This window comes from Haliotis rufescens, unplaced genomic scaffold (assembly GCF_023055435.1).
Source record: "Haliotis rufescens isolate VD_foot unplaced genomic scaffold, xgHalRufe1.0.p SCAF_3, whole genome shotgun sequence".
Lineage (NCBI taxonomy): Eukaryota > Metazoa > Mollusca > Gastropoda > Lepetellida > Haliotidae > Haliotis > Haliotis rufescens.
The window spans coordinates 46379223-46401798 of NW_025964001.1; the positions used below are offsets into that span (position 1 = coordinate 46379223).

Consider the following 22576-nt stretch of genomic DNA (forward strand, 5'->3'; position numbering starts at 1 on the left):
TGAAGGGGGACAACTCAATGTGATTCATGAAGTCTGTGTTTTATTTTTATATGCCCTCAACGCAAGCGTAGTCTTTAAGTTAGTTACTAGACCGATCTAGTCGGTTTCTAGTTGTCATGCTCAAATATGTCTCAGTGTAGTTTTTACACAAGTAGATAAAACAGCTAAAATGGTGTTATCTTCTACACGGGTTTCTAGTTCTTTTTTTTAACGGGTTTTAACCAGAGACCGTATAATAGATTATTATATGGTCTCTGTTTTAACTAAGAAAAGACAACCGTAAAGTTCCCGTTTTAATTAACAATCACATCATTTTTTTCTAATTGTAGATTATTGTTCTGGTTGTCTTTTCTATACACCTAAAAAAGACGGCCTGAAAAAAAACATGCAAAATTGTTATGTAATTGTTAGAAATTTTCAAAGTGAGTTTTTCGTTTAAGCTACATCTAACACGATATATTGGAACATGTTTAATAGTTTCAGATACAAGTTATTCCGATCATTGTCATAACCAGGTGATAACAGGAAATACAACTAAAATGGTAAATTATCATGTCTATAGTGATATGTCTCGCAGTTTTCATTGAGCAATTTTCTCGAGTTCACCTGAAGTGATACGATGTAGGTTTTGACTGCACACAATACACAAAATAACAATTTTCCCAAAACATCTACCCCAAAATGTTAACTGCGCGTTATAGTCAAGAGTTGCTTCCTTTGCATTGACAAATCGATTGATATTATACTGTACAGGTTGGTCGTCGAATTATTAAAAAAAACAATTAATCATTTTTCATGTTATTTTCGGAATCAGGAAATATCGGTTGGGCGGATCACACGAGGGAAAAACCGGTGTGGTCTTATTTAATGTTTGATGTACAGGTGTACTTTGGTGAACAGGTAAATGGGCAGCTATCATCCATATATATACACATATATATATAATTTATACACAAGACAGGCTGTGGAATAATAATGTCAACAGTATATATAGCATAGACATTGATAAAATATACCCTTTGTAAGGACACGTCTTTCCATGACTAACACTATCGTGCTTAATCATATGGCTTAATCGTTGTTAATAAGACTTATTACCAGTTTCTTATGCTCGCATTCATAATACAATGATAAGCAATATCATTGAATGCTAATGAAAATAAAATGAGAAACAAAAGGTTCTTGTTGCATTAAGTGTTTAAGAGGTCGCCTTCTGTCTTAGCCATTTCGGCTGACCTGTCCCTCCTAAGGACTCGTGGGTGAATAGGTACACCTTTATATTGGGAGTCTTAGTATTGGTAAGATTTTTGTTTTTGTATTGATAAGATTTGTATTGATATGAATTGATTTTTATATTTTTAGAAATTGGTAGAATTTCTTTGGCTGCTCTAATGATATACGTCCGAGTAGCTGACCATCTTTCAGAAATAGAGTTAGTTTGGCCTTCAATAGTTCAGGAGATCCACGACAGATGGCGGATCTAATTGTTTTTGAAGTGGTTCTTTATGGAGAAGAGAAGAGAAGAACAGAGAAGAGAATTCGTGTTATATCAGCTCAAGGCCTTAGCTTATTGATAAAACACATTCAAATAAATAAGAGCACCACAAACGTAATGTGATTAAATGTTGCACTAGCGAGTAAAATGCTCAACACTTATTTATCACACAACTAATTATAAAACCTGGTAGTAGACTAGTATCTGGTAGGAAGGAATTCCGGCCCCTGTTTGTTCTCAACATCGGCAATCGTATCGGCGGCCAGAAGAAAGAACCTGGTGCCGAATGTAAAACAGGCGAGGTATCGCTTAATACTTCATTTGCTTTATTAATTATTTTGCGTTTCCGAACCAGCTAGATCTGGCGGTGCATCAGAACCAGCTACTTGCAGGTGGATGTAACGTCATTCCCAATCCACTTTTCCGAAACAGTCAGTAAAACGTAGAACTGCTAGATCAGCAAGGTCTGCTTCTTCAAGAGCATGAAACCACACGTCATCAATGTCACATAGTCTCAACAAGGGGCAAAACACAAGCACGTTGAGCAGCATGGTTTACAGCTGGGTCAGTTGAACATCTTGATTGCACTTCACCATATGGCTTGTCTATACTGGAACATACAGCCTCTCATACTGGAACATACAGCCTTTCAGTTGAACAGCAGCTTGATGCGGTCATATTCAAGGATGAGTTATGAAGACTTGAGTTGGAGGGTCCGGAAAAAGTTGTTGTCATAGATAGATGTCACAGATTGGACTCGGTAGTGAAAATGAGAATCTCGTCGGAATGGAATAGGAAGTTGTCGCTGTTGGATGTCTGAGTGCAGATCTGGAGAAGGTTGATGTCTGATCGCCTTTGTGGCAGTGGATGGAATTTCTTACCTCTGAACGTGTACACGAGGGCCTGGGTGCTGTAAAATGTAGGTGCTGCTGGTGTTGCTTCTGCTTAAGTCGATTGCAAAAATATTCTTGAAAACTAGGAGACCGCTGGCGAAAACATACACGCTGGTCAACTAACAAAAATGGCGCTTTCCGAAAGGACCGATCTCGATTGTTAAATCAGAAATTGAAAGTTTATAAAGAAACATTTTCGAGAGAATAACAAACGGCAAGGAGTGATATTAACTCCATAAATGACCATCTGTCATTATTTTGCTTTGTCAATGTGGAGTGAGTTTGATTTTACGCCGCTTTTAGCAATATCACGGCTTGGGACACCAGGAATGGGCTTCACACATTGTACCCATGTCGGGAATGGAACCCGGGTCTTCGGCGTGACGAGCGAACACTTTAACCACTAGGCTACCCGACCGCCCCCATAATGTGTACGAACACTGAATTTTTGAATGCGATTATTGTCCTTGTTCCACTCCCCCTGCGTGGGTATCATCTCATGATCCAGTTTCATCGATCGAGGTAATGTGTGCGTGCGTGCGCGCGCGCTTTTGGATGAGTATGCATGTATGTGGGTGTGGGGTTGTGCATGCAGGGTGGGTTGAGTGGATGTGGCTTGTATGAATTTGTGGTATCGTATTGTTTTTCTGCTTGTACTGATCATATATATATTTCATCAGGTGTATAAGTATAAAATATACAAAAAAAAGTCCATTTGTGCTTGTCAAAACTCCTTTATCCACACAAGATACTACGGCTCTTCAGGTGTAATGGAAACTTTAACTTACATTGAATATAACTTTACATTACAGTAAGTTAAAGTAATATATATAGCCAGCATTATTATGATTATGATTATGATTATGATTATTATTTACAGATTACTCGATGCAGTGGTCGTTCCGATAGCCTCTCCTTTTAAAAACTGGGCCGATTTGATATGGCACTTCGCTTGGTTGACACTCATTTCTGTACCGTCCAGCAGTACAGAACCATCAACAAAATCAACACTGACACTGAGCTTATGTCCCACACCCTTGGCTCGTTTTTGAAAACTGTGGAACGCTTTGTTTTCATCATGAGTCTTGACATGCTTCACAAGGGGATCATCAGACAAATAAATGTGTGCAAAAGTGCACAAATCAATTCTATCAAGAAGAGCCCCAACGTTAATCAAACCACGTCCTCCCATAATGATTGGTAAATATAAGTGATTGAGGGAAGAGCGAGGGTGGTGGGATCTCTATTGTCTGACATGATTCTTCGTGTGAGGGTGTCAATACCCTGAATTTCTTGTTTCGTCCAACCAACAACACCAAAAGAATACGAAAGGACGGGCAGAGCAGAAGTATTTGTGGCTTTGACTTTGTTGCGAGCGTTCAGCTCTGAACTCCCAGATTTTCTTAAGTCTACATTTGTACTCTGCTCGAAGTTTTTACATGCTATGGGCATTCTGGAGTTTGTACCTAATCTGCATCCCTAAGTACGTATAGGCCTGACCTTCCACGAGATGGTGAATAACTCCTCCTCCAAGTAAACTGACTGATCCTCCCTCTTCTACCTTGCCACGTTTCAGATGAAGAATGTTGCATTTGTCGAGTCAAGAGGACATGCCGATATCATTAGAAAAGGACTCGACAAGGAGAATCTGTTTTTTTGAGTGTGGATCCTCCATTCGCAATAGGTTCAAGGTCATCCATGTAAAGGAGGTGAGTATGGGGTGTTGGGGATCTGTGCTAAGGAGGTCCGGGATGATAACCTTCCTCTTTGCTAAGCAAAAAGCTTAAAGGAATTAATGACAAACAGTAAAGCCATGGACTGAAAGAATCGCCCTGAAATACATATTTCTCTTCAAATAGAAATCGGTTCCGAAGCCACCACCTGCCCCCGCGAATACATCTCAAGTTGAGTTGACCAGCAATTCATTAAAGACTTGAGTAAAACAAGTAGTCGCCCGGGGAGGTCAATACAATCCATTCAAGCTTTTCTGTAGTCTATCCAACATTAAAGTCTATCTATAATTATTATTATTATTATTATTATTATTATTATTATCATCATTATTATTATTATACCAGCTTTGGCACAGTCATATTTTCACCTCTTCACAAACTCGAAGAAAGAAGCATTATGCAAATGATGACGTTATTTCTGTTGTGACTTTTTACACCACCAGGAGGACGCCTTCTACACCAGTGGGATCCAGGCATTCCCGTATCGTCAGAAGTGTGTGGACCTCGGAGGGGATTACGTTGTAAAATATTTAGCAATCAAATCCATCAACACAGTTCACCATAGTTAACGAAATCTGAGATTCCCTTCAGGTGTTGGTCAGTTAAAACATAGTTTAACCATGTTAAACCATGCTAAAATACGAAATATTATATGAACCAGTCATAATTTCAACCGGTACTTTTTTATTTTGGACTGGGATGACAATTGACACCAACATGAATTTTGTGTAAATAAAAAACTCAGCCTCTATCTGCTTAAAAAAATAAATTCAGCCTCAATAAAAAGTCTCGACCGCAATATGGCCATCCCCATCAATACAGAGTATTTCTCGAGTAGAGCCATAATCCTTGACAGGGAGACATTACTATGAGAAACAATGTGTCTGTAACCCTTATTTATTAATAACCATTAAAATCTTCCATTTCAAAAGGCCATATCATGCAAGTCACTGTGTTGTATCCTTGGACAAGGTTATTGACTCGCTTGTCCCACTGTGATAGGTCTGAAACAGTTGTTGACTGTGAAGTGAAATTAACATAATTCATCTTTTACCCTTACTTGGAAAACAAATACAACATAAACATGTATATAAATAAAAATAGTTTATTACAATAACCTAAACTAGCGAGCAAAAGAAACTTTGACAACCAAGATTGTTTGTTCCTAAAAACAAAACAGGACCAATGTCAAAGAAGATACTTGTATTGTCAAAAGACATGAACTAACAACATCATTATGTTATACCACGAGAATCAAGTTGACCTAAAATGTACCCTATTGCAGTTTGAGAAGCATCAGATTCAGTTGTGAGGATAAAGGGTTTGTTTTGGTCGGGATGTGCAAGGATGGGAGCTGTTGTGAGAGCTTACTTCAGTTTTCAAATTGCCTGTTTTTCCGAAGGTTGTATGGAGGGGATAGATGCCAGAAGTGTTTCCTACAATTTTGCGATAATACGAGGCATGGGTCGACATGGATGCCATCTTTGTTGAAGAAATGCCCGAAGTAGGTGACTTGTTCGACGCAAATTTACATTGTCTTGGGTTAAGAGTGAGTCCTGCTTCTTTGATCTTTTGGAATACTGCCTTGAGGTGATTCAAATGTTTTGAAAACGTTTTAGAAAATATGTCATCTACATAGATTAATATGTAACATCAATACATTTCTTTTTGTGCCTGAAATGGTTTGCTGAAATGCCATAAGAGCATTTTTGAGGCTGAAAGGGAGGCGATTCCATTAAAAAACACCATAGGGTGTAATACATGAAGGCGGACTTGTGTTCTTGCGAAAGGTCTTTCATAAAATAATCTTTTACTAAATGCTCTATTTTCGTTGTTCTGTTTTAAAATCACCTACATCTGTACAGTTATTATGTTTAATCGAACAGTGCGACAATTTTAACATTCTTGCCAAAGGTTGAATTTGAAATGTGCCATAAAATAGAGTTTCAGCTCTCTATTAAGAAGAAGAAAAATCTCAGCCCCCTAAAATGAAGAAAAAACCCAATGACGCTACCCTGGTCATTCCGGTGCATATGGACTAGTGGAGTCAACCACACAACTAACTTTCTCTGTGCAACTAGGGTAATCATTACCTGATAGACTGTTAAACAAAGTGCAAGGACTGACAAGTATTGATGATCTGATGGTAACACAGTTTGCGAAAACTGATGATAAGTGCAGTAGGGACTTCAGCCTGGAAAGTCCCATACACTCCCGGTGTAATAACTTCACATTCGGTTTGTGGAAACACATTTCCAGCAATGTCTCATGCATGAGACATAAAGTTTTATGCCTTAGCCTAAAGAAAGTTGTAAGCACTTCTGGTTTAAAAACTTCACACAACCTGCCCAAGTCTAAACAGAAACCGGTAAGTCCATCACGTCGTCACCTCGTTTATGTCTTGTCCTTAAGATTGAAAGATGTGTGTAAAATGACATTGGCTCGACGGAAAAGTCTTGAGAGGTTGAAACGTGCTTCAAATGGAAGAAATAATGATTGGACATCTCCTAAATATGTATTTGCAATTAGTGGTCTTATTTACTTTGTGATTTGGTGTTCATGACGTAATGTTTGTTTGTTGTTTAACGCTACACTCAGCAACATTCCAGCTATATGACGGCGGCCTGTTGATAATCGAGTGATTGACATCATGAGAGCCGATCTACGCAATTGGGATACGATGACATGCATCAACCAAGTCACAGAGCCTGACCACGTTAGTTGCCTTTTATGGCAAGCATGGGTTGCTGAAGACTGATGATGACGTCATGGGCTTATGTTACTCTTCATTTGCAGATAATCAACTTTCCAACTTACATGAAGATCCGAGTTAGAATTGGCCTTCAGCAACCAATGATTATCGTACTAACGGGATCAAGTGGTCAGACTCGCTGACTTGGTTGATGCCCATCATGATATCCCAATTGTGTACATTGATGCTTATTATGTCAATTAATGGATTATCTGGTAGACTTGATTATGTACATACTGTTATCACATAACTGCAATATTCAGCAGTGTGGCGTTAAAAAAATGAACTCAAGAAGTATTTGCTGTATTTGGGACATATTTTTGGAATGGGGCATTGAAGTGATTAGGTTTTGAGCAACCTTCAAGGTTACTGTTATGGTCATTCTTAAGTTAGGTCTACGTGTTGGTGTTCTGATCCAACCCGTGTGTTATTAGTAACACAAGATTCAAGATTCAAGATTCTTTATTCAGTATTTTGGGCCAAGTGGCCTAGAGTACAATTACAATTACAATACTTGCTGCGCAGCAAGTATTAGTAACACCCCACTCAGCAATATGCCACCCTGTCAATAATCTACGTGTTGGTGTTCTGATCCAACCCGTGTGTTATTAGTAACACCACACTCAGCAATATGCCATCCTGTCAATAATCTACTTGTTGGTGTTCTGATTCAACCCGTGTGTTATTAGTAACACCCCACTCAGCAATATGCCATCCTGTCAATAATCTACGTGTTGGTGTTCTGATTCAACCTGTGTGTTATTAGTAACACCACACTCAGCAATATGCCATCCTGTCAATAATCTACTTGTTGGTGTTCTGATTCAACCCGTGTGTTATTAGTAACACCCCACTCAGCAATATGCCATCCTGTCAATATTCTACTTGTTGGTGTTCTGATTCAACCCGTGTGTTATTAGTAACACCCCACTCAGCAATATGCCACCCTGTCAATAATCTACTTGTTGGTCTTCTGATCCAACCCGTGTGTTATTAGTAACACCACACTCAGCAATATGCCATCCTGTCAATAATCTACTTGTTGGTGTTCTGATTCAACCCGTGTGTTATTAGTAACACCCCACTCAGCAATATGCCATCATGTCAATAATCTACTCGTTGGCGTTCTGATTCAACCCATGTGTTATTAGTAACACCCCACTCAGCAATATGCCATCCTGTCAATATTCTACTTGTTGGTGTTCTGATTCAACCCGTGTGTTATTAGTAACACCCCACTCAGCAATATGCCAGCCTGTCAATAATCTACTTGTTGGTGTTCTGATTCAACCCGTGTGTTATTAGTAACATCCAACTCAGCAATATGCCATCCTGTCAATAATCTACTTGTTGGTGTTCTGATCCAACCCGTGTGTTATTAGTAACACCCCACTCAGCAATATGCCATCCTGTCAATAATCTACTTGTTGGTGTTCTGATTCAACCCGTGTGTTATTAGTAACACCCCACTCAGCAATATGCCATCCTGTCAATAATCTACTTGTTGGTGTTCTGATTCAACCCGTGTGTTGTTAGTAACACCCCACTCAGCAATATGCCATCCTGTCAATAATCTACTTGTTGGTGTTCTGATTCAACCCGTGTGTTATTAGTAACACCCCACTCAGCAATATGCCATCCTGTCAATAATCTACTTGTTGGTGTTCTGATTCAACCAGTGTGTTATTAGTAACACCCCACTCAGCAATATGCCATCCTGTCAATAATCTACTTGATGGTGTTCTGATTCAACCCGTGTGTTATTAGTAACACCCCACTCAGCAATATGCCATCCTGTCAATAATCTACTTGTTGGTGTTCTGATTCAACCCGTGTGTTATTAGTAACACCCCACTCAGCAATATGCCATTCTGTCAATAATCTACTTGTTGGTGTTCTGATTCAACCCGTGTGTTATTAGTAACACCCCACTCAGCAATATGCCAGCCTGTCAATAATCTACTTGTTGGTGTTCTGATCCACCCGTGTGTCATTAGTAACACCCCACTCAGCAATATACCATCCTGTCAATAATCTACTTGTTGGTGTTCGGATTCAACCCGTGTGTTATTAGTAACACCCCACTCAGCAATATGCCATCCTGTCAATAATCTACTTGTTGGTGTTCTGGTTCAACCCGTGCGGGGGCGGTCGGGTAGCCTAGTGGTGTAAGCATTCGCTCGCCACGCCGAAGACCTGGGTTTGATTCCTGACATTGGTACAATGTGTGATGCCCATTTCTTGTGACCCTGCCGTGATATTGCTGGAATATTGCTAAAAGCGGCGTAAAACCATACTCACTCACTCAACCCGTGCGTTATTAGTAACAGCCACCTCAGCAATATGCCATCCTGTCAATAATCAAGTGGAACACACCAACAGTCACTGAGGGTGGGCTACAGTGACGCAATATCAACTAGGTCACTGTTTGTTGTCACTGACCACCCATCTCGTTAACTGCCTATAATGACAAACGAACCGTGAAGATGCGGGGTAGACAACCCATGCTTGTCATAAAAGGCGACTAATGCTGACTTGGTTGATGCATGTTATCGATCCCAATTGCGTGGATCAATGCTCATGATGTCAATCACTGGATTGTCTGGTCCAGATTCGATTATTTACAGACCGCCGTCATATAGATGGAATATTGCTGTGTGCGGCGATAGACAACAAACAAACAAAATCTTATGACAAACATGGGTTCCTGAAGACCAATTCTAAAATTGATCTTCAGGGGGTAACAGGTCACTGAGCCAGACCATACAAGTCGCTTCATGTGACAAGCACAGGTTGCTGAGCCAGACCACACAAGTCGCTTCATGTGACAAGCACAGGTTGCTGAGCCAGACCACACGAGTCGCTTCATGTGACAAGCACAGGTTGCTGAGCCAGACCACACAAGTCGCTTCATGTGACAAGCACAGTTTGCTGAGCCAGACCACACAAGTCGCTTCATGTGACAAGCACAGGTTGCTGATCCAGACCACACAAGTCGCTTCATGTGACAAGCACAGGTTGCTGAGCCAGACCACACAAGTCGCTTCATGTGACAAGCACAGGTTGCTGAGCCAGACCACACAAATCGCTTCATGTGACAAGCACAGGTTGCTGAGGGCCAATTCCTGCCAGGAAAACCCATAGGGTCTGAGACCTTCTAAGACAGTACTTGCAAACACTTTAAACAGCACAAAAAAGGACCATATTTTATTCAAAGATAATCAAATTTTGTCAACTGGATATTTCTACGGAACAAGAGAACACAAAACATTTACACCAATCACAGAAACAAACAACATGTCCTGGTTCACATTTTCCTGTATTATGCAGGTCCAGAGAGACTAGTGTCAATCACAGTGTCCAGCCTTGTTGAACGGTATGTACATGGCAGACAGCAGTGGTGACAGTACTCCAGACATTATATGTGCCAAGTTGGAATATATTGCAGTCACATGGTTTATTGATGATCATGTAGGAGGTAAACATACTGTCTTTTTACTGGAGAGCTAGGTCTACCTCCACAGTTAATCCCCAGAGTTAACCTTACTAAATTGAATATAGAACCAAAGATGCAGCAGAAGGTTTCAAAAGTTAGGGACTGGTAATTTTGTTCATGACCCACCCCAAATATGTTTATCATTATTCATAACCCTCCCATTGAGACTGTCATATTATTTAGTGACCCTCCCCTCCCTCCGGATTATCTCTGACCCACCCCACCTTATAATAAATGACTGGTCTCTTAAACATTTTTGTTTACTTTGAACATTGGAGTAACTGCATATGTGAAGTTTGCAACATTTTACATTGATTATTTGAAGATGCCAATCAACAATAATGGAGAAAAAGTCCTTTGCAAATAAATATTTGCTGTGGTTGTTATGCAGCAATCAAAAACAACTATTTCAATAAGAAGTTGTTCTTGTGATTTGAAACAGCTTTGATGGACCAATTCATGGTAGAAAACACAGTGACCAATTTCCCTGAGACATATTCTGTGAACCACAGAAGCGCCAAACACTCTGAGATTTCTACCCAACAGAGATTCTCCAGGAATCAACTGAAAGAGCGTACACATTCTATTCTTAATTCTTTAATGCATCAGTAAATCATAACTGCTTTTTTTCAAAAGGCCAGACCAGTTTCTTCACATTGTAATCATTGAAATACAAATGTCAATATTAGTTACAGCAAATACAGACAACAGCCCAGTGAGCAGTCGAGTCTGCTGGAAAAGATACAAGATGTTTGTAGGCACATACATAAGGAACTCAGGAATAGTAGTTACAGAATAAAGGGCAGAACAGCTCTTCTACCCTTGGGATAATCTTCAAACTTCTGTCTGTACCACCTGAAACAAGGACACATCATACATAACATTGTGACCAGTTAGACTCAAGTTCTCAATGAAACACAGTGTGATACACAATAAATCAAATTATGCTCATTTCCGTATTAGGATACGACATAATTACATATAATATCAAACAGTAGTTATCACTCTGTTACATAATAGCACAAATCCTGTATTTTGGCTGACCTCACACCATACAATCTTCAGAGTTTTCAACAGACATTCCCTTCACTGCCAGACATCTATAATTAGTTGGCTAGAAAGTAGTATCTTAAATGGAGCAACTGCACTTGCACAAGGCAAGGAAACCTCACCTTGTTAGTATAGAAACTCCACTCACAATTGGAAAAGATTTCTATTAAGCTGTTTTCAAGTCAGAGGTCAAACAAAGATTGAAGTAAGAAAAAAGTTCAAAACATGAAAATAATTTTTTGTTGTTGAAAATACATATATTGAAAACAAACTTCGCACTGCACCTCTCCTATTGGTATAGAAAGTGTTAAAGTGTCTGAAAAGAATCTATGCAGTAGTTTTCAGGTTACAGGTCGCACAAAAATGTCCTTAGAAGGATGGACAGACTTAATATAACAACATACCCCTTTTAGGTCAGGGTATAAGAAGCTAATTACCACATAAGGTTGCTGATCCCTGGACTCTTCCCCTCAATAGTGCAATGCCTGAATTCCTTGTCTTGTCTCAAATGTAGAAAGAATCTGGCAACCATGGCAATGCTTATCTCCACATCTTCCAATCCACCTGCTCTTCTCCACTTTTTTCATCTTGTGTCATTCATATGTCAGATGATGAAGGCCTCCAAGATCGTGACACTGCTGCAGAGGCAAATTCTGAGAATCCTGCAGCCTGCATTTTGGACACCATAACATCCATGCGAATAGGTGGACGTAATGGTGGTTTCCATGGAGTATATGTCTAATTGTGCTTCGTGCAATTGATCTCAAAGTTCTGTCTTAAGAGGTTTTTCCCTAGGAATTCCCCACCTGAGTCTGGATGTAGGCTCCCACAGAAGTATTGTCAGTCGCCAGTAGTACTGAGAAGTGATGAAGCCAAGGGCTCTAAGTCTTCAGAGCAAGACAAATGTCCTATACTTCCTGGTAGTAGATATGAAGTGCCTTGTCCCCTTCTGACCATATCCCCTGGACTGTAGAGCTTGCCATGTGAGCTCCCCACCCTGTGCTCGAGGCATCCATGTACAGGTGATGTACTGGGGGAGGAAACATGAGGGAAATGCCTGGAGTGATGTTGGGATGGATGAGCCATCATTTCAGATTCAGTTGTCTGGGTGCTGGATGTGTAATCAGTTCATCCAGATCTAGATTGTGAGGTATTCATCCAGTTCCTCTGTAAGTAAGGCCTTGAAGTGATGGGAGAATCCCCTGGCAAACCATACATCATTGTCATGATCTCCAGGGTAGATGCTATGGAGATGTCTGAATGGAAGGACCAGGAACTCGTACCTCTGCCTGTTGACTGCGAAGCTCTGGTAATGACGGTAGCTTGGATGTTTCGGGATATGGATATAGTCGGTTTTGTAAATCCATGCTCATGGCCCAGTCTCCTAACCTTGACAAGAGTTTACTTGAAACTTTGGTGAACATACTAAATAGTTTTAAGCACTTTCAGGCCAGGATACAAGTGCTGGGCGTTGGAAGAAATGCATGTTGTATCTGATCTTTATAACTTTGAGTAACAAGTGGTTTGACGTCACTGATTTCCAGTCGTCAGTGTAACGTCCTCCTGGAGTTGCCATTGTGTTGAAGTGCAGTAGTCTGAATCAAGGTCCGTAAGCAATGCCAGGTCGATAGGATTCTGTGTAACTTGGGATTATTGAAAGCACTCAGTTACATCACTTTGAAAGAAAGTATCATCTCACTTGGGAACTGTTTGTTGTATTTTTCTTTCCAAGCTTGTGCTTGAAATGAATATTCCTTCTCTTGGGTGGTTCCTTGGGTACAAACCTAACTGCATGATGTGCCTGTTCAAATGATCATCCTTCACCTTGACAATGAAGTGAACGACAGCATAGGGTTATCGCTGTCGTTCAACCTAAAGGCGAGTCGGCTCAGTTCCTTGTCATGCTTCAGAGGCAGAGACGGCATAAACTTATACAAGACCTGCATAATCTCTTACTGACTCCAATAGCAGCACGAGATGTAGCAGATTCTCTCAGGTTACGCCCAAACAGTACGCCCCCTGCATGAGGAGCATGATGGTTGGGAGAGATTTTAGAACATGGTCAGGAGAGATGCTAGAAAAATTAACATCCCTGTCCCGAGTAAAGGGCACAGGAGTCAGCCTGATATGTTTGTATCTCAGTAATGGTACACACCTTGTAAATGAGAGATGTCTTGTTTAACAGACATGAGCTCTTAACGAATCATAGCACTCATGGTTGCAGATAAGGCGAACTTATCTTCATAGTTGGTTTCTCAAAGAATTCCTTCACAGGACAAAAGTGATAGACCCAGACAGCTTCAGCAACTTCATGGTGAGTACACTCAGCCTGCAAGCCTGGGTACTCTGTGGAACCACGAATGACCTTTTACTTCTACTAGCGCCTTTTAACATACAACTTTCTAGGCAACTGTTTATACATGGCTGGCAGTGAAGGGGACATATGTTGAAAAATCTTAGGTTTTTATGGTGTGAGGTCAGCCAAAATATGGAATTTGTGTCTGTGATGTAATAGAGGAAGGGTATTTGAAGGGATTATATAAATTACAGCCCATGAACTGCCTGCAGTCTGATTACAGAGGGATGAGAATAGGACACTCACTGATGGTGTTGGCAGGCACGTGGGCCGATGTTACATGTGGTGAACACGGCAAACCCCAACGCTGGCAGGGTACAACTGGCCACAGCAAAGCCCCACCATTCCAGAATCTCACCCAGGAAGTTGGCTCCAGAAACATACTCAAACATCCCCCCTGCAGAAGGAATTACACTTGATAGCTGGCACCAGAAAACACACACACACACACAGAGGAATTACAGAAGTTACATGTTATGCACACAACAGATAAAGGACAACATTTTACACATGGTTTTACAATGTTTTAGAAAACAAAAACAGCATGGAAGTCAAACCGTTGCTTTCAGTTTTGCATTTAATGAGCAGCAGCTGATGTTGATATGATATTGTTGAAGGACTTGAATGCACATGATGCACCTAGACCCAAGGATAAATGTGTACCTCTAGGTATCTTGTAGCATGTTTCTCCAGGATCACGGAGGTTCCTCAATATTGAGTCAGACTGGATATTGATAAACATCCCTGAGAAAAACATGGCAATGCCTGAAATAAATTGTCACTGTTACTGGTAATTGTAAGAATAGCTATAATTCTATAGGGTTTTCAAAATTTCACATAGTGACTTAGTGAGTTGCGTCTAACCCTACTTTTAACAGTATTTCAGTCATATCACAGCATGCCATCTTCACAGAGGAGGAAAGACCCAAGTGATACAGGTCTTAGATGTTTAGCACTATGGTGAAACCCACGAAAACGGGTATGGTGCTGACAAGCCAATGATCCTAATCGGGGTGAGTCTGGGATTCCTACACATGATAACAGGGCCTGGCATGCCTAAGGGACAAGAAGCCTGCACAGCACATTCTGGTGCCTTAGATGACTGGGCCACCTGTGCCTGGCTCGCTAAACAGACACAAACTTTGGTGCTTGCAAACATGTTTGAATATGTGAAACTTAACCTTCATTTTATAGTTACTGGAGAAGCTTGGTGCTGGATGGATTAATATTACTTCAAATGGCCACAGATTTGTGCATCAAAGAAACAGGACGTTGACTGTTCTGAGGCTTTGTTTGTAAACAATAGCCGGCAACCCTTGAGCTTACTCGGCTCAGCCTGCCTTATTCTGAGACAAAGTGTTCGGCTCCAGTGACCACACTGCAGTTGTAGGCTTATCACCTGACTGGACTATTCTCTTGTTTGTAAACATACACACTTATTCTGAAATAAGAACAGATGGGCCTTATGCAGGACTTTCGGTGCACTTTACATAGTTTTGCATAATTATATAGATATACAGCTTCAACTGCAACAGTGAGGTGTATAACAATATAGCTTCACACATCTTAGTGATGTTCTCCGTAAGGTCTCTTTGTAGAAACACATTGCGAAAGAATAAAAACCCTAATATCAGTTCCCCACACACCATTGATCACGTGTTACTAGAATGTCAAGACCATGCCCCAGCCCGGGCTAGGTTAAAACAAGAATTGCAGTTAGATCTGCTATCTGTCATAGATCTCCTAAAGCCAAGAGATGCAATAGCGAAGGCCAAACTAACTCTATTTCTGAGAGATGGACAGCTACTCGAACGTATATAAACAGAGCAGCCAAGGATAAAAATGAAATCATATCAATATAAGAAAATAGAAATGATATCAATACAAAAACAGAAATTATGTGAACACCAAACTCACAATAGATATGTGTACCCTTCTCACACACAGGAGTCCCAAAGAGGGACAGGCCAGTCGAAATTGCCTAGGCAGAAGGCGACCTCTTAAACACTTAATGCAACAACTCCCCACACAATCAAGACTTCTGTCTGTCCTGTAATACTTTAGGTCAGTGTAAAATCAGCTGAATTTAAAAACTCTGCACTTGAAGATGAATGTAAAATAACAAGCTCTGGCCAGGATTTGAGAAACATATGACATCAAGCTTCTTAGACATGTTAGAGAGGATGTTTGGTAACCAGTTGGCTTGGGTGGATCCAACTAAAAATGTGTGCACACAGTATTCCCCACGTTGAAGTATTCTAGTGAATTTATTTTAAGTGATACCTGTTCTTGATTCACCCAGACAAACTGATTCAGTGACTGATCTAAATAGGGACCGTCTTACCGAGGCAAGGCAGTTAATTGACCATAAAAGTCTAGTTTCCAACCTTGCCCAACTAGGCTTCAGTAGTTGTATTTTGTCTGGACCAACGAGTCTATGCATAGTCCAATCAAAATTGTGTTCCAAAATTGACATCCGGTTTGCAGATTCCTGTCGATTGCAAGATTTGCAGAACATATGTACCGCCAAGTGGGCGTCAGAAACTATTTTCCAAATATTTACATGTTTTTGATCAAGATACTCACGGGATTTGATGCACTTGGTGAGGTAAGACCTATATTACTACAATATAGATCTTGACTATCGATCAGACTGGAGGCTGTCATTTTGTTTGAAACAGCTGGTATGAGATGGGAATCTGATGGGTCAATATTAGGGACATTGAAGGAACCTAACTCTGGTGGCACTACGATTGAGCCCAGAAATTCCATCTTTGTTCATCTTTTACAGTCAGTAAACTCCCCTGCCTCAGGAAGATGAGTAGGAACAAGCCTGACAAATAAGATCACTTACCAAGAAGGAAAGTGGGTTTCCTCTCCCAGTCAGCACTGAAGTCAGCATACCTGAGCAGGTAACGGCCCTGTAAGTACCCATTCATTGTACAGAACACAAATGCCATCAGGAATGGCACAAGAGGTGTAGCCTTGCCTCCTTTTATCAGTGGTGAGAAAATGAAGGTTCTGCAAAAGATGAAGCATCAATAACTTCAATAGTTTCTCCATGTCTGTCAATGTTAGGTCAGATGAGCCGCTACCTTCTTCATGGAACATGTGTCCTCTTTATACTGAACATGGTAGTTCACAATACCAAGCTGTGTACCTGGCTCCTACTGAACTTGTACACTTGAGGGCAACATACATGGCAAGAAACATGCCTGATGTGCAAACATACTGTTTAAGCCTATAAGCATATCAAGACCTTCCAAATGTTAACATACTTTCTCAGTATCTGCAGTCTAAGACTGAAATAATTTATACTCCTACAACCTGCACAATTCTTTATAATTGTATAAATACAATGTTTGCAAAATTAAAACTTGTTCATTTTCTAAAATTACCATCAGATGATCTTCCAAGTGGTACTTTGGCAATATTCTGTTTGATGATGTGTTTTCTTGGACTTGGCATTGGGTGTATAGAGATTATCAAGTGGGAAAATAATTTCATGTTTCACTTTTATGTTCCCTAAAATGATGAATATGCAGTTTCCAATGTAGTGTGATATGCATTGTGCACCATACACTGTGAACATAATATGGTGTGGTCTAATATAAGGATAACACTTTTTTTCAGAGCATTATTATTTGCAGAAGCCTGAGGTCTCCCATTAACTGCCTGACAAAGGAGGGCAGTTGAAAAGACAGAGGGCATCTGCAAATGACAATGCCCTGAAAAATAGCATTACTGTTATGATAGCTAAAATGGATAGAATGTGTTATCAAACAGAACCCAACATCGGTTTTGAAACATTTACTGCAATCAACACGGATTTTACTGACCCACTTTTAAAATATGGAAACGTCATAGAACAAACCAAATGATGTCACTATTGAATGTGACATCACCTTTCCGTATCCCTATGACGTCACCTAACAATGGGTGTGATAATGGCCCGTGGTCAAGCAATATGAAGGCATTATAAAGTTACAGTGGCCTGCTCATTTCTGAAAACATGCAGGCGGTTTAATGATAATTCTACCATGAAATTGGAATTTACTCGATTCTGATTGGTCAATCAGAGGCTATTAAATCACAGTAAACCCCCTCTGATTGATACAGCTGGTTTGACGGCCGTATCACCGCGGAAGCTAATAATCATAGAATAGCACCTTTTTTCAGGCATTGTTGGTAGGCATATTTAAATAATTATATCTACAATTACAGGTTACAAAATGCACAGATGCGGATTCTACAATATTCAAAGGATGTGTGGCAATACATTTTGTGCAGAAAACACGATAGAAATCTGGAAAGGGAATGTGTTTACGTTTTGGAGACAACAGAGAGCTTGGAATTTTGGCGCTTTTCTATATACGACTGTGACGTCATATCTTTTGTGGCACAATGGGAAATATGACGTCATAATGGTGACGTGCGATGTAGAGCGAAAGCATTGCAAAGCTTGCTTTGTTTTCTTTAGGGATGCCCACCTCATGTTAGCTTACCAAGTTGTCGTGCTTATATGCTTTCAATGCCTGTTCGAGTGAAGTATTACGGTGTAAACAAACTACTTGAGTATATACAGCGCCATATTTTGTTCGGTGATTCCGTAATTCAGATCGGTAACCCACTCAAAACACTGGACTCAACCCATGCCACTTCACTCAGTATATTTGCTAACACCAAAGAGTTCGCGTTTTATTTAGTCATGGTAGAATGGAAATAAACATACTGTGTTTTCAATGTAGAGCTAGGTTACCTGTAGATTTAACCATGTTAACTGCGCTAAATTTAACATTTGAAACCTCACGCTGCGCGTTCGGTTCCAAATTCAATTTAGTGCGGTTAAATCTACAGGTAACCTAGCTCTACATTGAATACACAGTATGTTTATCTCCTAATTCTATCCATTCGAGCTATAATGACCTACAATGGTCACAAACATGACTTCCTGTGATGCAGCAGTTGAGATCTCTTTAGGCCAGGCCCTGTATATTTTACACATACTTTGGATTCTGTTACTGTTAATAAAATTACAACATTTGTTTCGCTGAATATTGTTTTTATTCTATTTGGCATTAAAGTTCTGTTAGTTTAACGAGGATAAGTAAACTTCATGTATACTTATATTTCAGTAAGTGAAAGCTTTGTCTCTTCATAAGAAGTGGCCCTTAGACTATATACAATACATCTAATCATTATTTAAATCAGTAAATATTTCTATGTTTAAATTTTATTATTATTACTATTATTATTTCTAATCCACCAGAGAGTGGTCGGACAAATTTCTGCAAAGTGCAAAATAAAGGTGTGTGCCCTTGTGCATTTTTCAAACAAATGATGGCTTATCAGTCTCACATAGGTCTTTCTGTGCTGGAGCACTATAGCTCACCTGCCAGTGCCAGTGGCATCCATATAGTTAATCAAAGTTAATCAAAGGTATCCTCTATTGTGATCGGTAGTTATATATTACCTATGTTTGGGTCTGTTACAATTCTATCAAGTAAGCATCGAACAGAATGTCAGAATGACCTTTCATTCAACCAATCAGAGCATCACTTACCAGATCAATTGAGTGACAGTCGGAATGTGCTTTCTAATCATGCAACCTCGAAAAGGTTAACATGGACTGTACGACTGACTGTCAAAATCAGCATCTATCTCTCACTTCAATGGGATAAATATTTGAAACGAGACTCTCCATAGCCTGTGACCATCTATTAGACATTCCACAAATGTCTTTTGTTCAATTGTAATATTTGTTTCATTGATACTTTGCACTTTGAAACTAGTGCCGTAAAACTCAAGAAAGCTTCTTTCTGATTTATTAAAGTAGATTTCTTTTTAGTAGTTTCATTGGTCAGTCAAAGTTGGTGAAACATGGATCTGATGTAACCTGTAATGGGACATCTTCAGACCTTTTGTAGTGGTAGCGAGCACTAAAATCTGATTTCAATGAGATTTTCAACTTGATTTCAGGAACTTGAACAAACACAGATTCCAGTTATCTCCCCTTACAACAAATCTAAAGAAACAACTGACTAAACCAGTACGCACCAGTTGAACTAGAGATATCAATTTCAGTCTCCGAGAATATGAATAAAAAAAGAATGAATTCAGAAAAAAAGAAAATATTCAGCACTGTCAAAGTAAAAATGCCAAATGATAACATAGCATTCATTATCAGGAAACAAATGACCAAAGTACATTATTTGCCCTCATCTCACCAAGATTCCACTAATTCAGTATGTGAGACCTTGACATGTTCAAAGGTAAAAAGAGTAATGAAGAGGAAACTGATGTTTTGGTAATAAGCCCTCCCCCAGATGCAGATGTGCTGAAATCTAGAAGTGTGAATGTGAACAAGTTAGTTTTGTTATGGAGTAATATTGAGGGCTGTTATCAGTGTCTATCATCACCTGAGTGGTGTGGGCTCATAGTGGTATGATGAAGGGCAGCTACTCTAAGCAGCTGATGACAGGTCATACACGACACTGATGAACAAGTGATCATATCACCCATGCTGACTAGAGCACTGCTCAAGACTTGATTCAGTAAATGTGAGCACACAATCTGCAATAACTTCCCTGAATGGACCATTACTTGTATGTTTTACATGAGGTCTAAATAGACAGTTGGATTATCATACTATCATAAGAGTTGTAATGACGTGTCCACTATTTAATCATTAAAGAAGTAACTAGGGCTGGATTGAGGGTGTGACACTCAAGTCATCTAGATCAAGATGAGACAAAAGGTAGACACCAGGTGCTGAATCCCACTTATCCACAATTCTTTCAATGTAAGTAGTGCATGTATAGGTTACTAAATTTTGGAGAAACTACAATGCTAACTTAATCCTTACTTGTCCTCTGTTTCTACTTGCCCAGCAATGTTTGCGCTGAACCTTGTGACCTCAGACTTGCAGATGGATGGACAGTACAGACAACAAACACTGCATCATTGATTGGACTATTTTAACTCCACCAGTTCATCACCAGCTGAGCTGACAATTGTGCTTGCTACAATTAATCTGTATTGATGCCTGCTATTTAACATGGCATGTCCAACTAAAAAATCCAGTCATAGGACATTAATAAATTTATACCACAGCTGTAATGAATTGTGTAATACTTGTAAAAAAACCTCAGTTGTTTGTTACATTAAGTGACAATAATAGATAAATTGAATATTTACAATGTATTAGTTATGAATACATTAACATTAAAACAGGGAAGACAGGAGATTACAATATTGAAACATTGTACTTGAATAAGTTGAAACACTATATTTGAAAATGTGATATAGCATGTAGTATACATTTACATGTGATATGAAGTACATTAGTCTGTCATTTGGATTGTCTACCCGTATAACGTACCTTTGAAAATAATGGAGGAGAAACAAGCCGAGGATTATTTTATTTGGTAGATCATGAATCTTTGGAGAGTCTGATAATGCCAGCAGCAGTAACGGCACAGCAAACGAAGGCAGTTCTTGGATCGCCCAGGCCACATTCGCAGTCACGCCGACGCCCCAACCTTTTCGGGCATACCGGCCATACGGAGCACTGACGACCTGTAATGACACTGCAACAAGTGCTCCCCACGCGAGAAACATATATGACACATAGTATATCAATTGCACTTCACCGCCTGCCAGGCCGTGCACATATCTCCATGCGTCGTCTGCAAACGCCATATTGCTATACTGACCGACGAGAGGTCACGAGATTTTATACCCCGCCCACCGAAATCCGGTGTCATTTTAACTAGGTTCCCGGTGAAAATGCAGTCGTTATTGCGTTCAGAATTTCAGTCATATTTCTAAAAGAAATACCCAGTATATTTAAGATTCGCCTTTTCAATGACGCGGTTCCTGTAGAATATATATGGTGTGTTTTTCATATTGTAAGTACTTTTATGTTCCGCCCAAACTTAGTTCCGACACGGAAAAAGATATCAGGATGAAATACACAAAATTGCTTTGAAAATGATCCGACCCTGTAGTCATTTATTTGACCAAGGTAAAACAAAAAAATAAGGTGCCGTTTTCGCTCGAGTCGAGGTGCCGTTTTCGCTCGAGTCGAGGTGCCGGTTTCGCCAATCGGTGCCGTTTTCGCCCGGTGACGTTTTGCTGAGGTGCCGTTTTCGCTATAACCCGTGAAAAGTCCCGGTTGATAGGAACAAACATTTGGGTGTGTTTATGAGAGATGTTCCTGTATATTGTTAATGAGCAACATGAAAAACAGAGCATCTAGGACACTGTGGCAATATAATCTAAAAGAATCTAAAACAAAATATGAATATGATGAAATGGGAAAGCATGAAACAAATCCCAATTAATAGTTTATTAATGAAAAAGGCAAATGTGAAATACGTAAGTATGACAGAAACGGAAAGAATGCAGATCCCAAAACGCAACCAAAATCGAATGTACTGCTGCACGATAATTCCATGAAATTACTGTGTTTATGTCAAATACATTAAACAATAAGGCAGTTGGCAGTGAATACTGCGGCTGTCGGGATGAAGTATCCTGAAGACTTAACAGATTCTATTTACCATGGTAACAGATATATAAAGTGTTTTCATGAATTAAATGTTTTACAAACTGTTCACGGAAATGTCAAACAGGAATTTTCACACAGATATTCCCACTCACACACCCACACCCACACCCTCACACACCAAAAAGAAAGAAAGAAAAAAACAACAAACAACAATCAAAACAAATAAAACAAGAAACAAAATAACCAAGCTCCATTTATTAATACAGACCCATCACAAAAATCCCACTTT

The 22576-nt window shown here is 39.8% G+C and overlaps 1 protein-coding gene across 3 annotated transcripts; it reads right to left on the reverse strand.

Moving 5' to 3' along the window:
- Positions 1–10067: 10067 nt before the first annotated feature.
- On the reverse strand, positions 10068–21500 carry LOC124124697 (3-oxo-5-alpha-steroid 4-dehydrogenase 1-like). Of its 3 annotated transcripts, none has more exons than XM_046487934.2 (5): positions 21157–21500; positions 16630–16796; positions 14439–14519; positions 14022–14172; positions 10068–11224 (listed from the first exon to the last, which is right to left on the reverse strand). In XM_046487934.2, exons 1-5 carry the CDS (start codon positions 21474–21476, stop codon positions 11158–11160), a joined length of 786 nt encoding a protein of 261 aa, XP_046343890.1. In that variant the 5' UTR covers positions 21477–21500; the 3' UTR covers positions 10068–11157. The 3 variants fall into 3 exon arrangements, with proteins under 3 accessions (XP_046343890.1, XP_046343882.1, XP_046343897.1); XM_046487926.2 differs by having other exon boundaries at positions 14439–14540; positions 21157–21499; XM_046487941.2 differs by lacking the exon at positions 14439–14519 and having other exon boundaries at positions 21157–21499.
- Between the last annotated feature and the right edge of the window lie 1076 nt (positions 21501–22576).